We start from the raw sequence: 14,691 nt of genomic DNA on the forward strand, positions 1-14,691 counted from the left end.
AGTGAGCCATGACTCTAGCCTGGAGACAGAGCAAAACTCCACCTCAAAAAAAAAAAAAAAAAAGAAAAGAAAAAAAGAAAGGACTGACTTAAAATACAGACAAAAACTTACCATGGGGGAACCTGGTAGGGGTGGGGAGGTGGCCATCGAAGAAGAAAGACCCCCCTCCAGGGTCGTTTACATTGACCCAAAGAAGGAGGGCCTGAGGATGTCACGCTGGAAGTCAGGCCATGAGGATGAGGATGGTGTGGACCAGAGCAAAGTCCATCTTCTTGAATTCAAGCTGTCATGGCATCACATTTGTATCTGTCGTGGCAAGCATTATACTGCCTTTTGAACTGCTTTTCAATTGGATGTTGCTATAGTATGCACCAGGCAGGAGTTGCTCCACAGCCATGCTAGTCAGCGGATGCAGAAAATGAGCCTGGGGCAGGGAGGCGCTTGCTAGGCATGACCCCGACCAGGGTCACCCGCTCGGCTCGTCACTCCACCTGGGCTGTCCACCATCCATACCACCTACCTGAGCTTCCTCCAGTAGAGAATCTTGCTCCCAAACCTTGCATGCTCTCTCCTTCCTGCAGGTGAAGCTGTACTCCCGGCCCAGCATTCAAGGCCCCCCAGGGTCTGACTGTGACTCCATCCTCCTCCGCCCCAGCTGTTCGTCCACATGCCTACTTTTCTCTCTCCCCTTGGGCCCTTTCAGAACTCCATGTCCACGTGGGCTCTCTCTGCCTCCTCGGCCTCCCACATCCTCTCTCCCATCTCATCAGGGCTCTTTAGACCCTTTACAGCTGCCCCAGCAGAACGAGCGGTGCTACTTTGGAAAAATGTCACAGAGCCTCCTGTGGCATAGGATGTCTCTCTCACTTCTTAAGAAAATAAAGCATGTGCCACTTCAAAAGCAGCAGCAGACCCACACCAGGCTTCACTGTGACTGCCCTGAGGACGGGGTGGGTGGCGGGAAAGAGGAAGGGCGTGGGTGCCTGGCGTCACGCGCTTGGTTTGATGTTTTTTCCAAAATGGATAAGCTTTGACCGAGCAATGAAAAGCACTTTGCTTTCCTTAAATGGGATCTTCTACCCTCAGAGTCAGTTTAGCTCTAGAAGAAATTCGGTGCCTGTAGCCTAAAGCCCTTGTTTCTGGAGCGGCTCTCGTTGAGGCTGTTTCTCGCCTGGCTTGCTGATTTTTTTTCTTCTTGGATCGGAATGGTTTGCCGCCTTTCCCACCCTTGGGGGCTCTGCTAGTCCACCTGGTATTCTCGTGTGCATTAGAAAAGTATGGGCTTCTGGGCCAGATGCAGCCCAGGGAGATCTGGCCTGAGAAGTGATCGAGGGCCACTAGTTCCAATCAGAAGAGCTGTCGCCAGTGGCTGCACTCCTGGTGACCGGAGCATGGGCTGCATTCCATACCAGGGGTCCTTCCGCTGGGACCGCGATGAGGGCATAGCCCGCACCCAGCTGCCCCTGTCCTCAACTGCTCTTCATAGAAATGGCCTCTTTTTCAGAGGCAGGCATGGTGGCCACGTGTGCAATCCCAGCATTTTGGGAGGCCGAGGCAGGTGGATCACTTGAGTCCAGGAGCTTGAGGCCAGCCTGGCCAACATGGTGAAATCCTGTCTCTACTAAATACACAAAAATTAGCTCTACTTCTGTAATGCAAGCACTTTGGGAGGCTGAGGCGGGTGGAAAACTTGAGGCTAGGAGCCTGACACCAGCCTAGTCAACACGGTGAAATTCTGTCTCTACTAAATATACAAAATTTAGCTACACACCTCTAATCCCAGCCAATCAGGAGACTGAGGCCCAAGAATTGCTTGAACCCAGAAGGTGGAGGTTGCAGTGAGCTGGGATCCTACCACTGCACTCCAGCCTGTGGGACAGAGGGAGACTCCATCTCAAAAATAAAATTATCATTTCCACAGCTACCTTCTTCCCCACTAGGAAGCTGCAGTTCCTCTAATCCAGCAACAAATAGAAACATAAACACAGAAGACGCTGATGTGCGGTTTTCAGAATGCCGCTTTCATCAGACTCCTGCTTCTCTCTCCTGCACCACTGCTAAAAGCAAATGACGCATCAGACTCCAAGAACGAAGAAATCATACTAAACCCTAACAGCAGGAAACTAGCTTAGAACCATCTAAGGAAACTGGCGCCGAAGGGAGAATGTGGGTTTATCAGGGGACTGGGCGTGAGGCCATGCGGGGAGCAGCCTACCCCACAGCCCTTGCACACAGGCCACCAAGCCAAGGCTTGACTGCAGCTGACCTGAGTCCCAGCAGACACCTGGCGGTCCTCCCAGAACATAAGAGGATAAGAAGGTGGTGAGGGGCTCCTCAAGGGTTCTGCTGAGGCGGGGGGCTTTCTGCCCAGCACCCTCAGAGGACAGACATGGAACCCAAAACCATGAAGGGAAGCAGATACCAGCCTCTGGGACAGCGTCGGCTCCACACACCCAACAGGCAACAGAAGTGGTGGCCCTGACAATACTGTAAATTGTAAGAGGAGAAAACGACACTAAAGACATGCGAGTGTCACTAAATTAAAAGGAAACAAGCCTGGGCAATGTGGCAAGACCCCGCCTCTCCAAAAAATCCAAAAATGAGCCAAGCGTGGCGGCACATGCCCCTAGTCCCAGCTACTTGGGAGGCTCAGGCAGGAGGATTGCCTGAGCCAGGGAGGTCAAGGCTGCAGTGAGCTGTGATTGGGCCACTGCACTCCAGCCGAGGTGACAGAGTGAGACTCTGTCTCACAAAACAACCAACCGACCAACCAAAAAACCCACCCAAGCTCCTGGTCTTTTGGAGGGTTGTTCTTCAAGGCAATGAGTTTCAAGACCCTAAATTATACACACACTTTTTTTTAAGTGATAAATTATAATTAGAAAAAAAATGCTTTACAATCATGGTTAAGTGTGAAGTTAGGGTGTAAAACAGAATGCAAGTTTTCTGCCCACACGATAGATTAAAAGTCATGGCAAAACCGCAGCTCCTTTTGTACCAATCGAATATTTGGGTTGCACATGCCTCTTTCCTGTCATGAGAAAATCTGTAAGAAAGTTCTAGAAGCAGAACGCTGTTAAAATAGGTGTATTTTAAATGTCATTAGATTTTATCTAAGAACTTTCCATAAAAATGTCAGGTGACTTTCTTTTATAACTTTCAAATTAGCATGCATCGCAGGAACAGCTACATTTTTCAAAAAAAACCAAAAAAGTGAAACTCAGCATAAAGGTTGCCTGGAAACCTTATCTGTAGATCCATAGTCAGCATCAGCAGAATGGGAACGCTGCTTTTAGAACTGGAGGTAAATTGCCTGTGTGTCTCCTACATCACTCTGAGTCTGTTTTCTTTTTCTCTCTTTTTTATTTTTTGAAATGGAGCCTTGCTCTGTTACCAGGCTGGAGTGCAGTGGTGCCATCTCGGCTCACTGCAACCTCTGCCTCCTGGGTTCAAGCGATGCTCCTGCCTCAGCCTTCTAAGTAGCCGGGACTACAAGTGTGCCCCACCATGCCCAGCTATTTTTGTATTTTTAGTAGAGATGGGGTTTCATCAGGCTGGCCAGGATGTCTCCATCTCCTGACCTCATGATCCACCTGCCTCAGCCTCCCAAAGTGCTGGGATTCCAGGCGTGAGCCACCGCGCCCGGCCTAGGGCCTGCTTTCTGCATACCAACTCTTTTCCTAAGTGGACTGTTTACAGTTGATCAGAGCTATGACCAGAAAACTCATCTGTCTTGCGGCGGGAAGACACTGGTCACCAAATGTAGCATCCGAGCTGAGGATGCCGGCCGTGATGGAGTTATCTCTACACTACGAACGTTTTCTACCTAAAGTCATCTCTCAGCCACAGACGTACTTCAGAGAGGACGCTTTCTGTTTCCATGTCGGGTGTTGAATAGTTTCCTGCCCATCCCCCTGTGAATTCACATGCTTCCCACAATCTCAGAAGGTGACCTCATTTGGAAATAGAGCTGTTGCAGATGAAATTAGTGAAGACCAGGTCATCCTGGGACAGGGTGGTCCCTCAACCAACATGAGTAGTGTGCTTCTAAGAGGAGGACAAGCGACATGGAGACAGATGGGCTGGCAGAGACAGCAGGCACGTGTCCACAAGCCAAGAGATGCCAAGGACCACCGGCCACTCCAGGAGCAAGAGGAAGGTCCTGAACGGTCTCCCATAGAGCCTTTGGAGCAGGTGTGGCCCGCCTGGGCTCCCAGCCTGCAGGACTGAGAGTAGACTTTTCTGTTGCTTCATATTCCCCAGTTTGTGGTGCTTTTGCTATGGCCACCACAGGAACAAATACACCACATGAGCTTAGGTGTTTTGAGTTTTGGTTTTTTTAACTTGTAATATTTAATATTTTAACTTCGATTTTAGGGGTACATGTGCAGGTCTGTTATATAGATAACTCGTGACTCAAGGTTTTGATGTACAGATTATTTTGCCACCCAGGTACTAAGCCTAGTACCCAACAGTTGTTTTTTTCCCAACCTCTCTCTCCTCCTATCCTCTACCCTCAAGTAGCCCCATTGTGTGTGGTTCCCCCCTTGGTATCTTTGTGTTCTCATTATTTTGCTGCCACTTATAAGTGAGAATATGCAGCGTTTGGTTTGCTGTTCCTGTTAATTTGCTGCAGATAATGGCCTACAGCTCTATCCATGTTCCTGCTAAGGACATGATCTTGTTCTTTTTTATGGCTGCATAGTATTCCACAGTGTATATGTACCACATTTTCTTTAGTCTTTCATTGACAGGCATCTAGGTGGATTGTATGTCTTTGTTGTTGTGAATAGTGCTGCAATGAACATATGCGTGCAGGTGTCTTTCTGGGAGAATGATTTCTATTCCTTTGGGTGTATACCCAGTAATGGGACTGCTGGGTCAAATGGTAGTTCTTGGAGGCACCGCCACAATGCTTTCCACAACAGTTGGACCAATTTACACTACCACCAGCAGTGTATAAGCGTTCTCTTTTCTCTGCAAGGTGTTTTGATTTAATGGAAAAAAAGGTTTATTTCCTCAAGAATATCTCAAATGTATAAATGTCTGCCATGTCCTAATAGAGCTTAGAATAAAATCTTGTCACTGGAGGCAGATTGCAGAAGTTTTAACTGCCCAGTTTGAGAACTTTTAATGAAGCTTTTTATGTAAGTACATTGTGTGAATTTTCCAGTTGTCAATCTGATCTCTGAACCAAAATTTCCTCTGAACATGTACCTGTTGTTACACATCCTCACATGGTACCTGCAGGACTCTAAACCCTCTCTCCAATGAGAGACTCCGTTCCGTAGCCCAGCGAGGGGCTTTGAGCAGTTTCCAGTCTAGGAACCGGGAGAGGAACTGGATCTTCCTCCTCCTTAAGCCCCTGTGGAAGACCCTGTCCCTTTGCCCTGCAGCTGTGGCACTTCCCATATGAGGTATTCTCATAGCTGCACGCATCCTAAACCCCAAAAACCAGAGGGGCCAAGAGCAAAGGGGCCCCGCCTGGCTGACAAAGCCCTCTTGAAATCACATCCATTAGATGACCCAAGGGTCCACTGTCCTCCACAATAGGCCTCCAGCTTCTGAAACCAAAGGACAAAGGTATAAAAAAGTGATTCCTTGGTTCTCTGTGCTGTAACCCCAGGATGATGAGTCACAGTGCTCGCTCCACTGAGAACACTGCTTTCTCTTTCACTGTCCTCATGGAAGAACGTGGAAATCTTCCTCAGGCCTGACCCTTGCATTTATTTCCTTATCAGCTCACCCGGGGCACCTACCCACTTTTCTCTTCTGCAAGGCATAGAATCGAGATGTGACTGTGTCTGGGACTGCTGCCCCTGCCATGGGAACACAACTGGCTGGGGAGTCTCAGCTCCACAGTTCCACACCAGGCCCCCAGTCATTAGCAGCTCCGCTGTGGGGAAGAGAGTAGCTGCGCCGTTTTCTAGGGAGGAGATTCCTGGTGGCTTAACTAGACCATTGAGTAAGCGCTGTTTGTTCTTCATGGAATGGTTCAGTAACTCAAAGGGCAGTACAAAAAATTATTAATCAAAAAAACCCAGCCAGGTGCAGTGGCTCACGCCTGTAATCCCAGCACTTTGGGAAGCCAAGGCGGATAGATCATGAGGTCAGGAGTTTGAGACTAGCCTGAACAACATGGTGAAACCCTGTCTTTACTAAAAATACAAAAATAATTAGCTGGGCATGGTAGCACATGCCTGTAGTCCCAGCTGCTCGGGAGGCTGAGGCAGGAGAATCGCTTGAACCCAGGAGGCAGAGGTTGCAGTGAGCCGAGATCGCGCCATTGCACTCCAGCCTGGGCAACAGAGCAAGACTCCATCTCAAAAAACAAATGAACAAACAAAAAAACCCAAGTGAACAAAAAATGGAATAATTCTACTCAAGACATTTTGTAAGAGAGGTGAAGGTCCATGCAAACATTTAGCATCCATTCAAACGGGGCAGATCCACAGCAGGCAAACCCTTCAGCGTAGACACACACTCCTAGGTGCTGCTTTCACTGGTCTCATAGTACCTCATTTTCCTCAACTCTAACTCGGAGTAGAAGTGTTGTTTATGGGGTTTCTGTTCCTGCCCCCTGAGGACATGACTTTCTCCAAGGCAAGGTTATTTCGTCCTCACATGGTAGGTAAATTCCTGCAGAGCTGAGGACTTGGAGCGTCTGGTGAGCCCAGCAGAGCCGCATTCATGATGGCTCCTATTCATTTCTACCCCTCCCTACTTCTTTTTGTTTGGTTGTTGTCCTTTCAGATACAGTCCCTCTGTTGCCCAAGCTGGAGCAATCTTAGCTCACTGCAACCTCCACCTCCTGGGCTCAAGCCATCCACTGGCCTCAGCCTCTAGAGTAGCTGGGACTAGAGGTGCGCGCCACCAGGCCTAGCAAATTTTTTGTATTTTTTTTTTTTTTTTTTTTTTTAGAGACAGGGTTTTGCCATGTTGTCCAGACTGCTCTCAAACTCCTGAGCTCAAATGACCCACTTGTCTCAGCCTCCCGAAATGCTGAGATTACAGGTGTGAGCCGCAGCGCCCAGCCCTCCCTACGCTGACAGCACCGGCCGGCTAATTCTCAAGTTCTACCTGCTAATTTACCCAACGCTTCATCATCATGGACATGTACCCACACAGACAAACCGTGGGCCAGACTGCATAGATCTTCCCACAGCCCAATTTTTAGGGCACAGTAGCAACATTTGCACATGGGCAGGGATCAAGAAAAAGAAAATGGGGTTCTTAAGAGCCAGGGTTCTCCAAGCGAGGGCCTGGGGCCCGCAGCATCACCCCATCTGGGAATGTGGCCCTGTGCTTAGGCTCTGCCCCACACCTACTGCTCCAGAGACTCCAGGCGAGGGGTCTGGCAAGCCCCGCTGCTGGAACAAGCCCTCACTCCTATGAGCCTGAGGCACACTCAAGTTTGAAAACTGCTGACTCAGAGCAATCTTAGCCATTAAGAACCCAATGTTAGAAGTTCTCTCCTTGCTGCCGGCTAGGAGGTAGGTTCTCCCAAAGGTCCTATGCCAAAGGCCTTCTGCAGTGTGGGGCCACCAGCGCCCTGGTACTTCGTCATTGTTCTCCGGTTGACTCAAGAGCTGACAGAAGGGGGAGGGAGTAGGAGGCACTCTCCAGGTGTGAGGGACCTTCACCGCTTACCCATCATTTTAAGTCCAGGCAGCTGACTTGGAAAATCTCATCAGAATCACAAACAAGGCCAGCCAGGAGGCTGACACCTGGTGGGGCAGGAGGAGAATAAAGCCTCCTTCATTAAGTGAGTGAATATCTCCCATCAACCTGGAGGTCTTGGCAGATAGAGGTGGAAGCTTGCTGCATACAACCTGAAGACTTGCACCTAATTTTCAGAGTCCATTTAGCATAGGGTCTTGCTAAGCTTCGGATGAGGGAGTGAGGTGGGGTGGGAGGAAAGAGACCAAATAGTCGAAATCTTCCGCAAAAGCATCCCGAGCCCTATGACCTCATGGAGGCTTCAGAGGCTGCTTTTTCTTACTGAGCTTTCTTCCCAGCATCTAAGAAGTTTTCTGCTATTTGGAGACTTAATTCAACTGACAGCCCTTAGGAAAATGGCATCTCTCACCCCAGGCTCTAAGAAGCACAAAGATCACTTAAAGCAAGGGTCCCCAAACTGTGGCTCATGGGCTGAGTCTGGCCCACCCCCTGTTTCTGTGTGGCTCTCAAGCTACGAATGGTTCTTATATTTTTAAGGGATTGAGAAAAGTTTTTGAAGATTATGTTGTGGCACATGAAAATTACTTACAATTCAAACGTCCAAGTATATGAAGTTTTATTGAAACTGGCCTGCCCGCTTATTTGTCTATTGTCTACAGCTGCTTTAGAACTACAGCATTAAGAAGTTGCCATGGAGACCACCTGGTCCCCCCCAGGATCCAAAGCATTTCCTCCCTGGCGCTTCCCAGAAGAGATTGTCGACCACTGGACCACTGCTTTAAACAAAGGAGGTGCCGTCGATGAGCCCAACAAGACGCTGAGCAAGGTTTGGCTGGCTGTGGTCACATCCTAAGCTACTTGTATTTACCCTGTCAGCTGTTGTGGATTCTCCTTGCTTCTGTTGCTAAGTCTAATAAATGCCTTGATGGTACAGTTTTGAGTCTCATCCGATCCCTCTCCCTCACTTTCCTATTCATTCAGAACTTCTGCTCCTGGATTCTCAAAGGGTGAAAAAGCATCTACTGGGAAAATTTGTTCCAATTCCAGTGGGACGAAGTCAGAGGCAGGAGGCACCAGATTCTCTAAGGACCATGCCCTCCTCGTCTCCTGCCTCGTTCACCAACTGCTTCAAGTGTCCCCTCGGTGACTAGGGATCAGAAACAATGCTGGCATGACCTAAGCACCAAAGATCTGTTCTTGAAAAGTTACTACTTTCCCCTTAACAACCATTAAACATTTTTTTCATTTGCTAACTAACCCTTGATATTGAAAAGTTGGGGCTTCAGTAAAAATCAAATCAGTGTTTGCATATAAACTTTTTTGCTGCTATTCACATGCTTTGTCAATCTCAGTTGCAAATAAACGGAGAGGACCAGTGGCAGACTAGAACGCGTCCCTTCATTTGGAGGCTTCAAAAGCTAACTGTATTCCTTCATCAACAACCAGGCAGCTGCCTTCAACAGCGATCCGGATTGGATCTGCTAAAGTGCTAAACACAGGTCATGAATTCCAACTCAACGAGGATGCTACTCAGGTATCTGGTATTTGACGATCGACAGAAATAGTTCAGAGCACCTCCCAGCAAAGTTACATGGAGTGACAGGTGGGACTGGTTTGAGGCGGGACCCAGAACTGCAGCCCAGGAATCTGCCTGGCGAGCTGAGCTCTGCCACAGCCTGGCAGAGAGGGAAGTTGTAGGTCTTTCTGGAGCAGGCACAGCTGGCCACAATTATAAGTCCAAAATGTGAACCACTCACTGCTTCTCCTTAGGAACCACAACACGGTGTGCCCGGCAGGCGTTCTGAGAGCCAGGGGGCGGGTGCACCCGGGGGCTGGGCAGGACACATATCACCCCACCGGGACCACTGAGGCAGCCACAGACCGGCATTCCTGTCTACAGGCTCAGATCCCTTCACCCACGTGGCCGCATCTTCTGCAAAGTGCTGGCCTGGGGCATCCATGGCACAACTGGGGAGCTGAGTGGGCTTCTCATCTTTAAGAAAGCAGCGGGCCGGGCTGCTCTCGCGCAGCTTTCCGGGTCTGCGTTCATTCTCGAGTCTGCCTCAGTTCCAGGGTGGTTAATTCGGAAGCGGGGCAGGAGTCAAGGTGCCTCCTAGCTGCTCTAGCCCCATCAAGAGCCAGCTCCTCATCTTCTATAAGGCACAGAAAGTGCCTGAAATTAAGCCGGGGCACAGTGCAGAGGGTTAAGAGGGGGCCTTAAAGAGAGGGCCCCAACTCCTCTCGGGTCAGGGCTCCCCGCGGAACTCCAGGGTCCCTTCGCCAGCCAGAGGCAAGAGAAGTGCTGAGGCAGCCGCGAGGCGCCCAGTTCGACGGCGTTTCTGCGGGTCCTACTGTCGCCCGCGGGGTCCCGCTCCCAGCGCACGCCCGGCCCGCAGGGTGGGAACACTAGGACCGCAGTGCCCAACGGGCGGGCGGGTCAGGATAGCAACCTCGGCGGAGTGGGCGCCTCTGGGCCCGCCGGCCTCCGCGCAGTGACCACCCGGGAGAGGACCTCGGGCGCCCCGCAACCTCCCGGACCCCGTAGGCCTCCAGGTCGTCCTGCTTCCCGCCGCCGTGTCCCCTTCTCGCGCCCCCGTGCCCACGCCGCTCTGAGCGTCAGGTGACGGCGGGGACCCGAGTCCCAAGCCCGGCCGGCCCCCCGCGGCGCCCCCCCCGCACCCCCCGCCCGCCGAGCGTACCCATGGCTGCGGCTCCGAGGGCTCCTTCGACCCGCAGGCGGGACGCGCTCCTGGCAGGTGCGGCTCCTTAGACCTGGCGTCCAGGCCCGGCCCCGCCGCCCCGGGTGCAGCCCCAGCTCTGCGAGGCGGGGCCCCCGGCTCCACCCGGGGGGCGGTACCGCGGGGAGCAGAGGTCGGCGCTCCCGAGTCCCCGCGCGTGGACCCCGGCCCCGGCCCCGGCCCCGGCTCCGGTGCGGGCGGGAATTCCCCGACGGGAGCGCGGCAGGCCCGGGGAGGGCGGGTCTCAACGCGGATTCCCAGGCCCCACCCCCAGGCCGGCCGACTCAGGAGGTCGGGGCTGGGGCCCCAGAATGTGCATTTCTCACAAGTCTAACCACACTTTGGAAACCACTGCGGGAGGAACGCACGTTTCTGGGTGGGGAGGCAAAACACGGCGGGACAGGGGTCAGCTGTGAGTGTGTGTGTGTGTGTGTGTGCGTGTGTGTGAATGAGGATTGAGCGTGAGTGCGTGTGAGAAGTGTGTGTTTGTGATGTGTGTGTGAGAATGTGTGTGTGGCTTTATTTTGAGATTCAGCCTTTGAAAGCATTTGTGGGGAATTCTACATTTTCTTTCTTTAAGAATCGCCAGGCGCGGTGGCTCACACCTGTAATCTGCACTTTGGGAGGCCGAGGCCGGCGGATCACGAGGTCAGGAGATGGAGACCATCCTGGCCAACAGGATGACACTCTGTCTCTACTAAAAATACAAAATTAGCTGGGTATGGTAGCGCATGCCTGTAATCCCAGCTACTTGGGAGTCTGAGGCAGGAGAATTGCTTGAACATGGAAGGCGGAAGTTGTGGTGAGACGAGATGGTGCCACTGCACTCCAGCCTGGAGACAGAGTAAGAAGTAACACTCTGTCTCAAAAAAAAAAGGGGGGGGGGAATGAAGGTGAATTTCCACAGCCTTTTTGTTTTAATCATGCTGAAATACAACATAAAACAGTCTGAAGTGCACAGTTGGGTGGCATTAAGTACATTCTCATTGTCCCACCATCGCCACTGTCCAGCTCCAGAACTTCATCTTCCCAAATGGAAACCGTGGACGCATTACAGGGTCCTCCCCGTCCACCCTGGCCCCAGGCCCTGACACCCACCATTCTCCTTTCCGTCTCCACGAATCTGCCAAGTCCAGCGTCTCAGGGAAGAAATGGACAGTGTTTGTCCTTTTGTGTCTGGCTTCTTTCACTTGGGTGATGCCCTCCAGGCTCGTGCACAGTATGAAGCGCATCAGCGTGCCCTCCTTCTGAAGTTGAGGAACATTCTGCTGTGTGTATACAGCACACTTTGTCCGTCCACTCACCCGACTCTATTATCGCTTGAGTCTTAGCCCTCCCCCAGCCAGTTTTTCTGGAAGATGGAGGTGCTTGGGGAGAAACAGAGACTGCTATTCCACACAGGCGGCTGGACCTGCCGTTCCTGTGCTTTCTTCATTGCGGCTGAAGAGTAAGAAACTCTTCAAATAGTTGCTTCATCGAGACACACAGGCTAGCGGTTGATGTTACCTCCAGAAATGGGGGCTGCAAGTCACGGGACCTCATGACGTCGAAAAACGCAGCCTCGGCTGAAGGAGAGGAAAGCTTGCTCTGGCGGGTTTGGAAGTGCGCCCACCATTGCAAACCTGCCAGATATGCCGGGAGTAGAAAGGTGGGCTTGTGGTGGCTCCTTTAGGTCACAGCCTTCTCCGCAGGGTGGTGTTTCTGTTGTTGAGCTCATGAACCCTGGAGTCCCGGACTCCTGGAAACACATTCTTGGTCTCAGCCAGCGGTTCTTAAAGTGTGGTCCCTGGACCAGCAGTGTCAGCATCACCCGGGAACTTGAGAGGAATGCAGATTCTCAGGCCCAGCCCCCGATCTACGGAATCAGAACTCCTGCAGTGGTTGCAGCAACTTCTCAGTAGTTGTGAGACCAGTGCTGTTTCCTCCACATGCGCATTTAATCCTTCATTCAAGCATTACTATTTATCACCTCCCAGTGCCGATGACCATGCTAGTGGTGGCACTGGGCAGAGTGGGTGGCCAGTGTAGAGACAGGCCTGTGCCCACAGAGCTTACATTCTTATCCCTTAAAGCAAGGCCGGAAGAGGCAAGGGACTCACGATGGAGAAGCCTAATGAAGAACAAAAACCAAGGGGGTTGAAGAGACAGGCTCTGCAGATCCTAATAGATCAGCCAATCCCTGGAGGCCGCCTCTCGCTGGGCTGCTTCCTGATCCGCTGTGGAGGGCAGAGATAATAGTATAAACCAAAAGAAAATTTCTTCTTCTTTTTTTTTTCTTTTTGAGATGGAGTCCTGCTCTGTCGCCAAGGCTGGAGTGCAATGGCATGATCTCAGCTCACTGCAACCTCTGCCTCCTGTTTTCAAGCGGTTCTCCTTCCTCAGCCTCCCGAGTAGCTGGGATTACAGGTGCCCGCCACCACACCCGATTAATTTTTGTATTTTCAGTAGAGATGGGGTTTTACCATGTTGGCCAGGCTGGTCTGCAACTCCTGACCTCGTGGTTCACCTGCCTCTGCCTCCCAAAGTGCTAGGATTCCAGGTGTGAGCTACCGCGCCCAGCCCAAAAGTAAATTTCTAAGGCCTCTCAATCATCTAAATGGACTTCCTCCTCTGCCAGGGCACTCTTAAAATTTAACCTTAGAGACTGCTTCAGGTCATGATGGGAAGCGGGGGTTGGATGTGCCTCCTTCGCCTCTTGGGTATGGCACTAACATCAGCGCAGACCTTAAGTCTAACAAAAAACATTTACAACCTATTCTCTGTGCCTGCTGCCTGGAGGCTTCGCCTGCATGGTAAATCTTTGGTCTCCATCACCTCTAGTTGCAACGCTCAGCCTCTTCACAGCCCACCTCTGCTGGGCTACTCCAGTTATTATGCAGAACACAGAGCCGCTCATGTCTCCCTCTCTTCCTGTCCCACCGCCATGACAAAACCTTCAGAAGATTCTCCCTGGCAGCGGGATAAATTCCAAACTCTGAATGTTGCACATAAGACACTTCACGCTGCAATGCTGGCTTGGTTTCCAACACCCATTCTTGCCATCACAGACTCCCTGCATGACGTTCCCTCCAAATAACCAGGTTTTTTATATCTCAGAACTGTGCACAGTCCGCAGTGTCTGCCAGAAACACCCTCCCCTATTTTGAAGTGTCTGTCTTTGTTAAGTTGGCCTGATTCTTCCTGGTTTGGTGTACGTTGTTCTGGTACAGATGCTGATGACATAGTATTGTCATGAGGGGTCCCCACAGAGCAGGACAGGACATGGCCCATAGTGGGTGGCTAGCATACGTGACAGTAAGAGGCACAAGAACGTGGAGTGGTTCCCGAGACAGTTGTGTGGTCACCTTGTGGCCGTGCTAGTGTGGGTGGTTCCATTTCATTCTGGCCCAGGCCGTCTGCTTCTCCTGGTTTCCTTGTTTGCTTTGAGAGAGGGCGGTGAGGAGGGAGGACTGCAGGTGGAGGGGAGTGGATTTAGGAGTGGTGGCTCTGGCCTTGAGCATGGCATTCTACTTTTCCAAATGACTGATAATAGTGAAAACAGCCACTGAAGATGTGGTCAGCTCCTGTTCATCAACAGCAAGGCTGTTTCCCAGCTGCCTGGGCGATTGCGTGCCACTCAGAATAATTGCACGTGAAATGAGCTCACTTTCAAAGTCACAAATTCATTGTTTATGAAGGCCCAGAATCTTGCCAGAGTTTTTACTAGGTTGTCTGTTATTTATTCAAGACCAAGTAAACGGAAAGGTGGAGGCGGGGCCACGTGCTGGGAGGGTGAGCTGCAAATCCAGGAGCTTCTGCCTAGGAGGAGGACGGAGTCCCAGATGTCAAGCAGCCGGGTGCAGGGCTTCCAGGGGGAAAGGAGGCCTCCGAGCAGAAAGGACAGGTGGGGAAGGACCCAGGGGCGAGGGGAGCATTGCGCCCTGGAGCCATCCACGACACCCCAGAGCTGCAGGGAAGAGGTTGGGGTGGGGCCTGGAGCCATAAGGGAGGGGTGTGAAGAGGTGAGGAGGCTAAGAGCTAGCTGAAATCATTGCACGTTGTTTAAGGTTGCTAATATGCTGTCTGCTTTATTCAAAATAATCAAGACATCACATGGTTATCTTCACCTCTCAGGGTCTTGCTCTGTCACCCAGGCTGGAGTGCAGTGGCATAATCACGGCTCACTGCAGCTTTGAGTTCCTGGGCTCTTCACAGGAGCTTAAGAAATACGTGTTGCATGGCTAAATCATACCACTTCCCCTTCACAGGAAAGTAAACTCATAAGTAGACGCTC

At 51.4% G+C, this 14,691-nt stretch overlaps 1 protein-coding gene across 1 annotated transcript in view; it reads right to left on the reverse strand.

Annotated features, from left to right (window-relative positions):
• The window catches only part of SLC15A1 (solute carrier family 15 member 1), a 64,201-nt gene extending 53,684 nt beyond the window's left edge, over window positions 1-10,517 (reverse strand). The window contains exon 1 of the mRNA XM_017503518.2: window positions 10,380-10,517. Within this exon, the coding sequence (XP_017359007.1) occupies window positions 10,380-10,383 (4 nt within the window). The 5' untranslated portion in view covers window positions 10,384-10,517. The remainder of the gene's footprint in view (window positions 1-10,379) is intronic.
• Window positions 10,518-14,691: the final 4,174 nt, after the last annotated feature.

This window comes from Cebus imitator, unplaced genomic scaffold (assembly GCF_001604975.1).
Source record: "Cebus imitator isolate Cc_AM_T3 unplaced genomic scaffold, Cebus_imitator-1.0 Scaffold312, whole genome shotgun sequence".
In the NCBI taxonomy this organism is placed as follows: domain Eukaryota; kingdom Metazoa; phylum Chordata; class Mammalia; order Primates; family Cebidae; genus Cebus; species Cebus imitator.